Source organism: Macaca thibetana, chromosome 10, assembly GCF_024542745.1.
Source record: "Macaca thibetana thibetana isolate TM-01 chromosome 10, ASM2454274v1, whole genome shotgun sequence".
Classification (NCBI taxonomy): Eukaryota; Metazoa; Chordata; class Mammalia; order Primates; family Cercopithecidae; genus Macaca; species Macaca thibetana.
In genome coordinates, this window is record NC_065587.1 from 11,348,540 (window position 1) to 11,362,819 (window position 14,280).

At 56.1% G+C, this 14,280-nt stretch overlaps 2 protein-coding genes across 2 annotated transcripts; one reads left to right on the plus strand and one right to left on the minus strand.

Annotated features, from left to right (window-relative positions):
* The first annotated feature begins 244 nt into the window (after positions 1–244).
* On the plus strand, positions 245–3,936 carry RPS19BP1 (ribosomal protein S19 binding protein 1). Its single transcript, XM_050806148.1, has 4 exons — positions 245–380; positions 544–672; positions 3,120–3,217; positions 3,409–3,936. The coding sequence occupies exons 1-4, from the start codon at positions 329–331 to the stop codon at positions 3,541–3,543; spliced, it is 414 nt and encodes a 137-aa protein (XP_050662105.1). The 5' UTR covers positions 245–328; the 3' UTR covers positions 3,544–3,936.
* A 6,406-nt stretch (positions 3,937–10,342) lies between these two features.
* ATF4 (activating transcription factor 4) lies at positions 10,343–12,514 on the minus strand. The gene is made up of 3 exons (XM_050806337.1): positions 12,279–12,514; positions 11,358–11,675; positions 10,343–11,256 (listed from the first exon to the last, which is right to left on the minus strand). The coding sequence occupies exons 2-3, from the start codon at positions 11,581–11,583 to the stop codon at positions 10,481–10,483; spliced, it is 1,002 nt and encodes a 333-aa protein (XP_050662294.1). The 5' UTR covers positions 11,584–11,675; positions 12,279–12,514; the 3' UTR covers positions 10,343–10,480.
* Positions 12,515–14,280: the final 1,766 nt, after the last annotated feature.

Genomic DNA, 14,280 nt, shown 5'->3' on the forward strand with positions numbered 1-14,280 from the left:
CCGCCACGGAGCCGCGAGACCCGAGAGGATTGGCCAACCCGGCGGAGCTGGTTGCAGACGGCTTCCGGGGAAGGAGGAGCCTGAGAGCCAGGCGCCAGGCGGATTGGGATTGAATAACAAAAATGTCCTTCTGCGCCTTAAACCCGCCTCCAGTTTCCGCCCCTTCTTCTGCTCAAGTATAAACCTCTAACGCATGCGTCCTAAGAAAGATGGGCACTTCCGCCCATCCCTTCCGGAAACCTCTGTTCCGGCTCGGATTTCCGCCGAGACGGCTAGAACTGCCAGGTTGCAAGTAGTGTGAGGCTCGTGGGCGGAGCCAAGCGCAGCCATGTCGGCTTCCCTGCTGCGGCGGGGCTTGGAGCTGCTGGCGGCGTCCGAGGGTGAGGACGGCTGGCCGGGGGACGTCCGACGCGGGCAGGAGGATGGCAGTGGCTGCGGGCGGGAGCCGTGGATGGAAAACAATCCAGGCCGGGCTTAGCCCCATTGGCACGGGAACACTGCGCGCTCTCCGACCTGGGTCCCTTCTTCTCTCTTCCCCTGTAGCCCCCCGGGACCCTCCAGGTCAGACCAAGCCGAGAGGGGCTCCGGTGAAACGGCCCCGGAAGACGAAGGCAATTCAGGCCCAGAAACTGCGGACCTCGGCCAAGGGAAAGGTGCCCAAGTCGGCACTGGGTAAGTTCGGGAAGGGGCTGAAAGCGCTGCCTCCGGTGCTGGGACCTGCGCCCCAGAGGAGGTGGCGCTTGAGGCAGGGCCTGAAGCGTCGTCCCGGTATTGCTAGACCTACTGTGTGCCAGGCGCGGAGCGGGCTCCTGGACATACGAAGGTGACAGAACACGCCACCGTCCTGGCCCTCGTGGACTACGGCCCTAGTGGGGAGAGAAGCCTCAAAGAATATCAAACCCAGTGTATCATTGCTAAGTGCATTGAAGCCTATGAATTAAAAGATTACGGTACTCCGATGGGGACTTGGGCCAAGTCAGCCTTCTCTGAGGAAGCGACATTTCAGCCGAGAGCTGAAGGAGGTATAAGAGTGAGCTAGGTGAAAAGTAGGAAAATATTCTAGGAAGAATAGCGTGTGCAAAGGTCCTGAGTTAGAAAGGAGGTTGTTGCCTTTGAGAATTTGAAAAAATAGAGGCTAGTAACGGTGACCTAGTGAATAAGGATCAAAGATGGAGCATTTAAACACATTCACTAACACTGTGTGCCAGGTGCTGATTCTAAATGCTGTGCAAATGTCAGCTCCTTTGATCCTTACAGCAGCCCTTTGAGGTCGATACTACTATCACCCCCGTTTTACAGATTGAGAAAAAGGCGCCTGCCCAGGTGGTACAGGTAGAAACCAGGCACTGTGTCCCAGAGTGCTGCTGTTACCCACTCCATTCAAATGGGACATGCTGTGGCCTGGGCAGTGGCCATAGCAGCAGAGATAAGAGAATTTTGCAGGTGGAAGATACGTTGAAGAGGAGGCAGCAGAGAATTGCAGCCTTTAGAGGGGTTTTAGTGGTGAATTGGCTGTGAAGGTGGAGCCTAGTTTATTGGGGGATGTGGTGTCACTTAACAGACAAAGACTTTCGGAGGGGCTGGTGTGGGCAAGATGGTGATATTTTGACGTGTCAGGACGTGACAAGCTCCTACTGTGTCTGAATCCCTAGAGTCTGATGCATAAATATGTTAAGGTATTTGTTAAAAGAATTATGAATTCCAAGGAGGAAATACAACTTGAGCCAAAGTTTGGAGGCAGGAGAGCGAGACAGGTTTGAGGCCCAGCAATACTTGCCACGAAGCAGGAGGGTGGAGTGTCAGAGGTCATTCCTATCTGTCCCAGCCCTTGTCTCACCGTCCTGTCCTGGGTGCTCACCCACCTCCCCTGTTAGATGGGAGCTCCTAAAGGCACACACCCCCTTGGGCTTGTCCGCAGCCCTGGTGTCCAGCACAGGTTTTGGCACATAGATGTTGAGCGAGAGGAATGGCAAGCCTCGCAGCCAATGGAAAGAACACCTCTGCAGCCTCCACCTTGCTCCAAGCTTCTTTGTCTCTTGCCTGGATTATTGAAGAAGCCTAGCCGGTCTCCTGACTTCCACACGCCTCCTCCCCCAGTAATCTTGTTCTCAACAGCAACCAAAGTGATCCTCTAAAATCAGAAGTCATTCTTTGTTTCTCCTCTGGGTGGCTCCCATTGTAGTCAGTAAAAGGTAGGGGTCTTAGGGTGCCTGATGAGGCCTACATGACCTACCCCCCCCCCACCAAACTTGGTCTCTTCCTGCTACCCACTCCCCCCACTCCAGCTGTTTTTTTGTTGTTGTTTTTGGTTTTTTTTGAGACAGAGTCTTGCTTTGTCACCCAGGCTGGAGTGCAGTGGTGCGGTCTCATCTCACTACAACCTCTTGCCTCCCGAGTTCAAACGATGCACCTGCCTCAGCCTCCCGAGTAGCTGGGATTACAGGCCAACCACCACACCCAGCTAGTTTTTTTTAATTTTTAATGCAGACGGGGTTTCACCATGTTGGCCAAGCTGGTCTCAAACTCCTGACCTCAGGTGACCTGCCTGCCTCAGCCTCCCAAAGTGCTGAGATTACAGGTGTGAGCCACCGCACCCAGCCACTCCAGCTGTTTTGTGTTTTACAAACACATTTGACACATTTCTGTTTCAGGGCCTTTGCACTGGGTGTTCCTCTGCCTAGACAAATACTCTCCCCCTGGATATCCACAGCTCTCTCCAAGTCATTTCAGTGAGACCTTCTCATTCCCTCCTATTTAAAATTGCACCCTCCACCCTTGGAATTCCCCTTTTCTGTTTCCTATTTTGTTTTTCTCCATGAAATATATGCACTTCTAAAATACTGAGTCGTTTGTCCTTCATCTCTCACTGAAGCGTAAGCTCCAGAGCGCTCCCTTGGTGAGTAGTATTCAGGACATAATTGCTGGAAAACGGGGGGGGCCCAGAGCCTGGGGCTTTCAGCAGGACCTGTGTGGAGAATGCATTTGATGGAGAAGAGCCCAGCTGCTATAATAATCTGGGAAGGGGACGATGAGGTCTTTGGCAGGGGCATGGGCCAGGGACCGAGAATGCTTCCAAGGGGAGTGAATGTGAAATGGTGCCCCCTGCCTGCCACCCACAGACGAGTACCGGAAGCGAGAGTGTCGAGACCACCTCAGAGTAAACCTGAAGTTTCTGACCAGGACGAGAAGCACCGTGGCTGAGTCTGTGAGCCAGCAGGTTTGTCGAGGGGACTATGGGAAGGGACGTGGGAGGTGAGAGCCGAGGCTGTTCCCCTAGGACCCATGGCGGTCTCAGCCCTGAGCACAGGGTGGGAGGCTGGGCCAGCCCTGCCCTGCGCCGAACTCCCCCGTGACCTTTGCGGGCCTCCTCTGCTCTTGAAATGAGCAGAAGTCTCGCACCCTCCCCAGATTTTGCGCCAGAACCGCGGTCGCAAGGCTTGTGACCGGCCTGTGGCCAAGACCAAGAAGAAGAAGAAGGCCGAGGGCACCGTGTTCACCGAGGAAGACTTCCAGAAGTTCCAGCGGGAATACTTCGGCAGCTAGGCTCCCTGGAGGGCACGGTGAAGAGGCTTTCAATCCGGCCGCCTCCGTCCGACTCCTCTGCTGGCCCCAGGACCCGGCCGTGCCGCGCGGCCAGCAGATGGCGATGCAGGACCAGCCTGGCTCGAGGAAGCCGTGGAGCTGGAGCCGTGTGGTGGCTGGAATGGAGCTGGTGGGCCAGAAGTCCTGGGAGGATATACACCCAGACTGGAGGTGGCTTCCGCAGGCCTGGGCAGAGCGTCTGCACCTGCCGGAAAGGAACCTATCTGTTTTGTTTGCTTTTGCCCAGGTGGGGCCTCTGGGCTGTTTGCTGTGGTTCCTGAGCCCTCGGGGACGACACCTCCTGGAGTAGGAAGAAGGGTGGGCTTCCAAGTTGTAATAAATGCGAACCCAAGAGCTGTGTGTGCTGCTGATCTGCCCCACGGGGTGTCTCCCATCTCCTGTGGCACCAAAGCGCCACCCTGCCTTCCCCCATCTCCCAGCGTGCTTCTCAGCTCCGGGTCACAAGTCCTCCAGTCCAGCCCTGGCAGGCCGCCATCAGAACACCAACCTCTGCTGCCCTACACCAGGGGAGCCTCCTTCCTCTGGGGGTGGCCGCCACAGCTGAAAAGGTGACTCGAGGCAAAAAATAGCTGCTGGGAGGAGTTCTGGTGCAGGTGGCTAGGTCCGGCAGTGGGAGTGGTGCTGCTTCAGCCCACGCCCAGGGAGCGTCGAGTCCACCATGAGCGGAGCGTTCCACCAGGTGTGTTCCCTTTCCCGCTCAGGCTCTGGTGTGCAGCCAGGTGGGGTCAAATGCCTGTCGTAGTGGGGAGGGGACAGTAGAAGGGACTCAGGAGGTAACCTGAAGAAAGAGTTTCACACTCAGGCGTGTGCCTGAGCTGAAGAATGGAGGTGAGGGGAGGCAGACGGGACCCTTCCAGCAGGCATGGGTTGGGATCAGGAGGTGAAGGACAGGCAGGTACTGAATGCCTGTGTGAGTGAAGACCAGAGGTGGGGCCAGTGGAGGAGAGGGGAGAAGTCAGCGCAGGAGTCCATTCATCAGGGAGCCTCAGGGGAAGGGACCTGGGAGCTTTCTGGCAGCTCCATTTGTCTCCTGAACTCTTCCCTCCCCACCCCAGCCTAAGGGCTCCTTTGGTGTGGTGACTCCCATTGCTGCTGGTAGAGAGCATGGCATAGTCCCCTGAGGCTGGGTCTGATTGGGAGTGACGATCTGGCTCCCTGGGTTCCCTGATGACACTGCCTCGGGGCCCATTATTTGTAAGAGCATTTGCTCCCCCACTGCCGTGGGTGATCTGTTCTTGATCTTTAACTGGTATTCCATCCTAAATAAAGACATGATGTGGCCACACATCTTCCCGGCAGTGGTCCTGTCTCCGGGTGACCTCCATCAGCAGGGGGAGGGGGAGGGAGTGTGCTGTGACCCCAAACCTTGGAGACCAGGGCCTCTTCCTGCCTGCTGGACTGTAATGACCCCACTGGGCAGAGAAACTCGGATATCCATGGAGACTCGTGCCCTTAATCTTTTAAGCAGCTTAACAAGAAGCCAGTTCAGCCTCTAGCGCCTGGAAGAACAGGCTGACCATAGGCCCGGGGCCCCTTTCTATCAAGGACACGCCCACTGTTACAGAATCGCCCAGAAGTGCAGCGTGACAGGCACTGCCCCCCGCTGAGGATGGGAGCCGGGGTCCTGCTGCTTCCCCGCTTGTGAGCTTCCCAATGAATCTTACACTTATGCCAAGTAGCACTATTGGGTGCCTGTCCATGCCCCCTCTGGGTGACAGTCATTTGTGTTTACCGCTGGCACTCTGGTCCAGTGGGTCAAGGACAGGACTGAGGAGTCTGCCTTTTAACTGTCCCCCTGAGCAGTTCTGGTGCAGGTGTCTGGAAGGCAGCAGGGAGCTGGGGTGGCTGGGGCAGCACTGGAGGAGAGAGGGTTGTCCCCATGGGGGGCCAAGGAGGTGCTGACCGTGATGGCCAGGACCTGGTGACCAACAGGACCCAAATAAGAGGACACTGAGGCCAGATGCGGTGGCTCACACATGTAATCCCAGCACTGTGGAAGGCTGAGGCAGGTGGATCACCTGAGGTCAGGAGTTCAAAACCAGCCTGGCCAACATGGCAAAACCCATCTCTACAAAAAAATACAATAATTAGCCGGGCATGGTCGTATGCATTCGTGGTCCCAGCTGCTTGCGGGGAAGAGGGCTGGGGTGGGAGGATTACTGGAGCCCGAGAGGCGGAGGCTGCAGTGAGCCAAGATGGCGTTACTACACCTCAGCCTGGGCGACAGAGCAAGACCCTGTCTCAAAAAAAGAGGAAACTGAGTTGTCACTTCAACCTAGGGCTGACAGGACAAAGCAGGAGGCCTTCCCCAGTCTAGACAGCATGGATGGGTGTGAAAGCACCGGAAGCATTTGCGTCACAGGTGGTTTGGGGAAGCAGAGTTTGAGGAACCTACCCCATGCCCCACAGGAGGGCCCCAGCCATGGCTTCCTGTGTCTTCCACAGTGGGATGGGCTGCTGAAACCCCCACACTCTCTGACCCTCTTTGCTACTAGAGGAGTTGGCCAAGGGGGCCAGGCAGGAGTGGGCCAGGACTGCAACATGGGACTCTGCTGGGGCCCAGCTGCAGGCTCAGAGTTTAGCCTGGGCAAAGGCCTCTGCCACAGGCAGTGGGACTGTGGCACTTGGTGTGTGCCCCGTTCTTTCCTGCCTGGCTGACTTTCACGGGGTGTTGTTCCCATTCTCTGTCCACAACTCTCCCCACCCTTCAAAGCCCAGCTGGGAGGCCCTGCTCTGTCTCCTGAAGCTGCCACTTTCTACTTGGTCTAAGTGTCCACCTTCAGTCCCCCAACTAGGCTGAGAGCCCCCACCCCACCCCATGGGCCACCTAGGCAAGGGTGGTTGGCACTTGGGTGTCACTGAGAGGACTTTTGAGATGGAGCCTCACTTTGTCACCCACGCTGGCATGCACTGGCACTGCTCACTGCAACCTCCGCCTCCCCGGTTCAAGCCATTCTCCTGCCTCAGCTTCCCAAGTAGCTGGGATTACAGGCATGTGCCGCCACGCCCAGCTAATTTTTATTTTTTATTTTATATTTTTTTGAGACGGAGTCTTGCTCTGCCACCCAGGCTGGAGTGCAGTGGCGCGATCTCGGCTCACTGCATCCTCCGCCTCCCGGGTTCATGCCATTCTTCTGCCTCAGCCTCCCAAGTAGCTAGGACTACAGGTGCCCGGCTAATTTTTGGTATTTTTAGTAGAGATGGGGTTTCACCGTGTTAGCCAGGATGGTCTCGATCTCCTGACCTCCTGATCCGCCCGCCTCGGCCTCTCAAAGTGCTGGGATTACAGGCATGAGCCCCCACGCCCAGCCTCACCCTGCTAACTTTTTAGTAGAGATGGGGTTTCACCATATTGGCCAGGCTGGTCTTGAACTCCTGACCTCGTGATCCACCCGCCTCGGCCTCCCAAAGCCAGGAACTTTTTATTTCTACCTGGCCTCTTTGAAATAAAATCATACTCTTCCCCTGGTTTTCCCGATCTCAGGAAACGGGCCCTCCATCCTTTCTCTTGCTTGGGGGGATCCCCTCTCTTCACACCCACATCTTGGCTGCCTCTCCTTGCTGATCCCAGCCCAGTCCCCTGCCGGGCTGAGCCCTGTGACTCCCTGAGCACCCATCTTAAGGAGCATGCCCAGCATGTCCATGCCTGACCCAGCTGCTGTGTTACATCTGAATGTGACACGTCACATCTTTTTCTTTTTAGGGTCCATCTGTCTCCTTTACCAGAAGCAAACCTCCATGAGGGCAGGGATGTTTACTTGGCTCACTGCTGGAGCCAGCACCCAGTGTAGTGCAGAGCGGGCACCCACTCAGGACTAGTTGTATAAAAGAAGAAGGTCGTTCTCTGCTCTCCACAACCTACAGCCTTGTCCTAGACACAAAGCAGGAGAAAATGCTGAGAGTTGTCCGCTCTCGCCTGTGAGGTCCCTTCCTATCCCCCAGCCCCCAGCCCCTGGTCACTGGGTAAAGCCCAGCTCCACCTCTGACCTGGTCACCTAGGCTGGGCTGGCCAAGGCCTGGCAGGGGCCATAAGTTGCCACATGCAGGGTGGTGGCTGGACATCAGCCTCATCTCCGCCCCTTCCTCCCATACCCCTTATTGCACTGGGCTCTCCGGAACAGACATCTGCCTAGCCAAATCCAGCTGGTTTGTCCAGGCCATTATCACTGCCTATACCAACTGCCCGTGGGCCAGTGTCCACCCCCAGGCCAGACTTCCCAAGGAGGTGCCTAAGTCTGGGTCTCAGCTGCATCAGTAAGAAGGGTGCAGTCATAAGACCCTCCTCACAGCCTCAGGAGGACTCTGAGCTCATCACTGGAAGGCGCCTAGAGCATCAGAGCTCTTTGAACGTTTTCGCCGCAGTCATTTTTGCTATTTCCCAGGCACTGCTCTAGTCCTGGAAGTACCGGAATGAATAAGATAGCAAAACACCTGCTGCCACAGAGTGACCTTATATTGTAGTTAGGGAATGGAGAACAGAAAGTGAATCTGTATACAGATAAACTCAATGGAGAAAAAAGTTACCAAAAAAACAGCAAGTGTGAGGCTCTGAGGCAGGACCAAGCTTGGCAGACAGATGGAGAAAGGCCAAGAGCACAGTGAGGGGAGGAGGTGAGGTCAGGGAGAAGGGCAAAGCCACTGTGACCTGAGCTGGTGCCTTCTGGGTGTGGGAGGCCTTAGCTGCAAGGGCCTGGAGAGGGCACAGCCCCAGCATCCTGGGTCCACACCACTAGCCTGCACTGCCCTTCTTGGTGCCTCAGTTTCTCGTCTGCCAAATGAGGGCCGACCCCCACTGGCACTAGATGACTCTGATGCTGTTGGCCGCACCCTAACGCCTATTTAGTACCTGGATGTGGATGGAGGCCCATGGCCTTTGGAGAATTCTAGAATCTCAGCAGGAAAGACCTCGAAGAGCACCAGGTCCAAGACCCATGTGTGATGCCCACTTCTAGCGGTGCCTCGGGCAACTTCTCCACAAGCAGTTGCATACATTCCGTCAACAGTTGGCTCTCAGGTGACCGTCTATACTGGGCACCAGAAAGGTCATGACAGGCCATTTGTTTCCAGCTCAAAGGGCAAAATGAAGAGCCCAGACTGGAGCCCGAGTCCTGGCTTCAAATTCCAGGTCTACCTCTTTGCTCAAAATCCTCCTGGGTGAGCTGGGCGTGGTGGCTCACACCTGTAATCCCAGCACTTTAAGAGGCTGAGACGGGCAGATCACCTGAGGTCAGGAGTTCGAGACCAGCCTGGCCAACATGACAAACCCCATCCCCACTAAAAATACAAAAATTAGCTGGGCATGGTGGCAGTCGTCTGTAATGCCAGCTACTCGGGAGGCTGAGGCAGGAGAATCGCTTGAAACTGGGAGGCAGGGGTTGCAGTGAGCCAAGATTGCACCACTGCACTCCAGCCTGGGGAATAGGCTCAATCTCTAAAAAGAAAAAAAAAAAAAAAAAAAAAAGGCCAGGCACGGTGGCTCATGCTTGTAATCCTAGCACTTTGGGGAGGCCAAGGTGGGTGGATCAGGAAGTCAGGAGTTCGAGACTAGCCTGGCCAACATGGTGAAACCCCGTCTCTACTAAAAATACAAAAATTAGCTGGGCATGGTGGCGAGCACCTGTAATCCCAGCTACTCGGGAGGCTGAGGCATGAGAATCGTTTGAATCCAGGAGGTGGAGGTTGTGGTGAGCCGAGATTGCACCATTGCACTCTAGCCTGGTCAACAGGGAGAGACCCTGTCTCAAAAAAAAAAAAAAAAAAAAAAAAATCCTCCTGAGTGTGGCGTCTGCCTCCTGGGTGTGCTTCGGGGACGGGGTGAACACACGTACTGTGCTCAGTTACAGCAGTGCCTGGGCGCACTCACCCTCACTGTCCTCCCAGCCATTCCCCGGGCACACCCAGTCTACACCACCTTCCACAGAAGGAAAACTGTGATCCTGAAGGACACAAGAGGAAAGACAGACCTACCCAGGATACACTGATCCTTGCATTCAAGCACTCATCCGCAACACAAAAGACATCGCCTGCCTGGAAAGGCGAAGTCTCCCCGCCAGGAAGTCCGAAGCTGCGGTGAGGCGGCGTGGTTTCTAGGCGCTGATCCATCCTAGCATGATGCCAGGCCTTCTATTTAGGTAGCAACAGGCACAACAGCCTTCACAGGAACTGTCGCCTTTGTGCCCAGCTCTAGCCAGAACCTGTGCAGGATGTCATCCTTCCACCCCATAAGGAGAAACGGAGGCCAACCCTCAGCTTCTGTCCTGCTTCAGCATCAATTCCGAAAAGGAGCCATTTCTTTCTTCAGGAACACGCTTCTACAGAACTCAGGGTAACAAGTGAAAACTAATCTTGTGTGCTTATCTCAAGGACTGTGCAAGCTTATCCAGGGTTTCAGGCGACAGCTGTGGGCATGAAGCCCTCTTGAATAGGTGGAGGCCCAGGCTGTCCCTCCCTCCCAACCTCCCAGAGAGCTCCAGCCTCCTCCCTACACAACCAGCGAACTCACCTGTGGGTAAAGGACCCAACTTGCTACAGTTGGCCAACTATCCGGCTGTATGGCCCCATGAGTCATCAGGCATCGTGGCTTACACCTAGCAGGGCGAGCAGTTCCCACTCTGGGTACCCACCTTAAGTCAGGACTGCCCTCCTCCACAGATCTCACAAGGAATGTTATGACCAGTTTGGGATGGATGGGTGGCGCCTCACTCGGCTAATTTGCCAGAAAAGGAATTCACACAAGTACTTTCCCTACAAAATAATTTATTCCAACACACAGCAACAGCAGAGACTTTATATACAAGCACACTGACGCTCCTGACTACCCTCAACTAGGGGACTCTTTTCTTCCCCCTTGCCTTGCGGACCTCTTCTATCAAATCTTTCAGTACTGGATCTCCTTGGCCAGGGAATCCGCCCTCTCTTTTAAAGCCTCATTCTTCTTTTCCAGCTCTTTGCACTCGCCAGTGAGGGCCTCCTGCTCCGCCCTCTTCTTCTGGCGGTACCTAGTGGCTGCTGTCTTGTTTTGCTCCATTTTTTTCAGCTTCTTATCCAGTTTCTCACCCTTTACTTTTGCTTCTACCATCTTCTCTCCAGGAGGGTCGTAAGGTTTGGGGCGGGCAGAGCCACAGAGAACACCTGGAGATGGGAGGCTCCTATTTGGAGAGCCCCTGGTAGACGGGCTATGCTGAGGAGAGCCCAGATAGGACTCCGGGCTCATACAGATGCCACTATCATTATCTGAGGGGGTGTCTTCCTCCTTTATGCACGGAGGGATCATGGCAACATAAGCAGTGGCATCTGGCTTCCTATCTCCTTCAGTGATATCCACTTCACTGCCCAGCTCTAAACTAAAGGAATGATCTGGAGTGGAGGACAGGACCCCTGGGGAAAGGGGAAGAGGTTGTAAGAAGGTGAAGGGGGCAACCTGGTCGGGTTTTGTTAAACTTTCTGGGAGATGGCCAATTGGGTTCACCGTCTGGGGGGGCTCCTTGTTAGTCTCCTGGACTAGGGGGGCAAAGAGATCACACGTGTCATCCAACGTGGTCAAAAGGTCATCTGGCATGGTTTCCAGGTCATCTATACCCAACAGGGCATCAAAGTCGAACTCTTTCAAATCCATTTTCTCCAACATCCAATCTGTCCCGGAGAAGGCATCCTCTGCAAAAGATTTGAATGACAGGGCCAAGTGAGTCAGATACAAAGATAACAGGCCCCTAACCCTAGATCCCACCCAGACGATGTGGTGGTGGCCCACTCACCCTTGCCGTTGTTGGAGGGACTGACCAACCCATCCACAGCCAGCCATTCGGAGGAGCCCGCCTTAGCCTTGTCGCTGGAGAACCCATGAGGTTTGAAGTGCTTGGCCACCTCCAGGTAGTCATCTAAGAGACCTAGGCTTTCTTCAGCCCCCAAACCCGACTGGTCGAAGGGGGACATCAAGTCCCCCACCAACACCTCGCTGCTCAGGAAGCTCATTTCGGTCATGTTGCGGTGCTTTGCTGGAATCGAGGAATGTGCTTAATTCGAAGATGTCTTTGTCGGTTACAGCAACGCTGCTGCTGAATGCCGTGAGAAGCCTGAATGGGAATCAGAAGCCAACTCCCATTAGAGGTTAGCTGGTCTGAGAATTTCATCTTTCCACTTACGAGGCGGGACTTCTCTAGACCAGCCATCTATAGAGTCGGCGACGGGGCAGTTGCATCCGCCCCTCCCTGCTGCGGCTCAGGTTCCACAAAATGGACGCTCACGGAGACCAGGCGATTCTTCCACCCGCCACCAAGAGGAAGGCGCTCCGTCCCCGCGTCCAAATACGGCCAGGGCGGCCGCGCCCCGCCCACCGCCCGCCCTTGACTCACGCCCGCGGCGCCGCCCTGCCGCCGCCATCTTGGTTCTTGCCACGTTTCGCGGGGGGGAAAGCCGAGACCCCTGGGACCCTTGGGGGACTCGGGGTCCGAGGGCGGCAGGGCCCCTGTGGAAGCAGTCCTGGCACCAGAATGCGCCTTCCCGATACCGGGCACGCGAGCGTCTCGGGGACACCCAAGCAAAGACCACGCGTCCCGGGCGCTCGTAAAATCGCTTCCTCCTTGGCGGCACCGCCCCGGGCCCCAGGCCGCACCCCACCAACCCAAAACCTGCGCCGGCCCAGGGAGCACAGCTGGACGACCCGCCCTGGTACTCACGCCATGGCTTAAGCCGCTGGGGGGGGTGCCGCTGCAGAGCCTGGTGCTGCTGCCGCCGCTGCAAAGGCCAATGCTGCCGCAGGCACTGCTGCCCCTAATACGCCATGGTGGCCGTGGACCCTGCGGGCGGGGAGGAGGGAAGGCGCACACGTGCGAACCAAACTACATTTGTGGGCGGACGAAATAGAAATGGCCGCAGCAGCCGCCCGCCGGCCCTTTATAGACTTCGTCTCTAAGGGGACGCAGCACCGACGCATCCTTCCGCCACGGCCACGTGACCATCTCCTCCCGCCCGCTCGTTTCCCTCCCTTTGACGCCCCAACCGTTTATGCCCAGCGCGTAGCTGTGACGAGAAAAGGTGTTTGTTCTTATGACCTCACGAAACGAGAGAGGTGCACTACTTTACTAGACTTCTATGATCAGAGTCCGTTCTTTCCTTCGCCGCCGGAGCGCGGAGTGATCTCGCAGACACGCCTCGCTTCCGGTGTCGGCGCGGTGGGCGGGGAGAGGTCGTTTTCCGGCGGAGAGTTTTTATTGTGAAGGCCGAGGACGCCAAGTTATCGCGCGAGGTGCTGGCGAAGAGCGCGCGTCAAGTTGATTGGCCCAGGCACGGTGAGTCATATATACCTCGAGCTCTTATTGGCTCAGGGCCCCAGGTGGGCGGCTGCTGGGAGAGGGATCACGGAGTCCGCGTGGGAAGGGTCGGGGTCTCGGGTCTCTGCCAGGCCTCAGGCCGGCCAGCCTGCTGGCCAGCTACAATCGCACTGGCTTCTGCCCCCAGGAGACCTTAGCCTAGCGCACCCCATAGTGGCCTCAGGGCCCAGCCCCTGCGGTCGGGTCCCGCCGCCCTCAGTGGAGGTCCGCCACTGGCGGCCCCGCCGCCACTCCCAGCCTGCGCGTCCTTCGGTTGCGGGGGCTAATTTCTGGCCTGCGGAAACCGGGGGGTTACCTGTTCCAAGCCTGAGTTTTCCAGAGACCCCATTCATAGCCGACACGGTGTTGCTGCCCCCGGGAGGTTGAAGGGGTCTCGAGAGGGCGCCTCGGGCCTGCCCACCTACACCCAAAGGCCAGCTGAGTCTGCATGGCTCCGTCTAAACTCTGGAAAGGAGCCGGGAAGACGCGCCGTCCTGTCGCCCAACCTGGGTTTTTACAATTCTCATCCGGCTCAAGTGCGAGGCTGCCACAGAATAGCATCATAGGGGAACTTCTGGTGTCCGAAGATTGCGTTCCCCTAAGAACAGAATTTTCTTCGCTGCCATCTACCTGGGGTAGTTTCGATTCACTCCGGGTTCTGAACTCCCCGGCCTAACCCGCTTTTCAGTGGTCATGCCCATGGCCCTGGGAGGAGAGGCGCTTGGGAACCCACGGCCACGTGCTCGGGGTTGTGCGTTGGGAAGGGGGGGTAGTCTGTTTTAATACAGGAAACCTCCGCATCGTCCTCAGCCCCCTCCAGTCAGGCCCTGTGAAGGTAGAAACTGAGTTTCCGCCTCCATTTCACCGGGCCACACAAGTATTTCTATGATCGCTGTGGTATCAAACCACCAGGGAAGCACTGCTCTAAATAACCACAGGCCATCTGCTGCGCTCATTCAACCTCGCCCACAAGTCCTTTCCAATGGTAAACCGAGGCCCAATGGGATGAAGCTTCTTGCTCAAAGTCGCACAGCTCCCAGTGGAGGGAGTATAGGGTAGGAGTTAGAAGACAGATTTTGGGGAGCTCACCCAAAAGAATCCTGGCTGGGACATTTTGGCTAAGTGACTTATCCTCTTTGAGCCTCGGTTTCCTCATTTGTAAAATGAGACTACTGATGAGTATCCTTGCCCCATGAAGTGAAGTCATACATGTAAAGCACTTAGCATAGCGCCTGGTACATGTAAAGCACCCAATAATAGTTGCTATTGCTGCTACCCTTCATAGAACTCAGGTCACCTGACCCTGACCTGTGCTACTCTCCACATCCTCCTGCTGCCTCAGAGGACTCTTAACTATTATTTAATGAGA

Bases quoted from the DNA above. Each gene is read 5' to 3' on its own strand.
- RPS19BP1 (XM_050806148.1), top strand. From the start codon at position 329: ATGTCGGCTTCCCTGCTGCGGCGGGGCTTGGAGCTGCTGGCGGCGTCC. The intron at 673-3,119 runs GTAAGTTCGGGA...TGCCACCCACAG, and splicing joins GGTGCCCAAGTCGGCACTGG to ACGAGTACCGGAAGCGAGAG. The intron at 3,218-3,408 runs GTTTGTCGAGGG...CACCCTCCCCAG, and splicing joins CTGAGTCTGTGAGCCAGCAG to ATTTTGCGCCAGAACCGCGG.
- ATF4 (XM_050806337.1), bottom strand. From the start codon at position 11,583: ATGACCGAAATGAGCTTCCTGAGCAGCGAGGTGTTGGTGGGGGACTTG. The intron at 11,257-11,357 runs GTGAGTGGGCCA...AATCTTTTGCAG, and splicing joins TCCCTCCAACAACGGCAAGG to AGGATGCCTTCTCCGGGACA.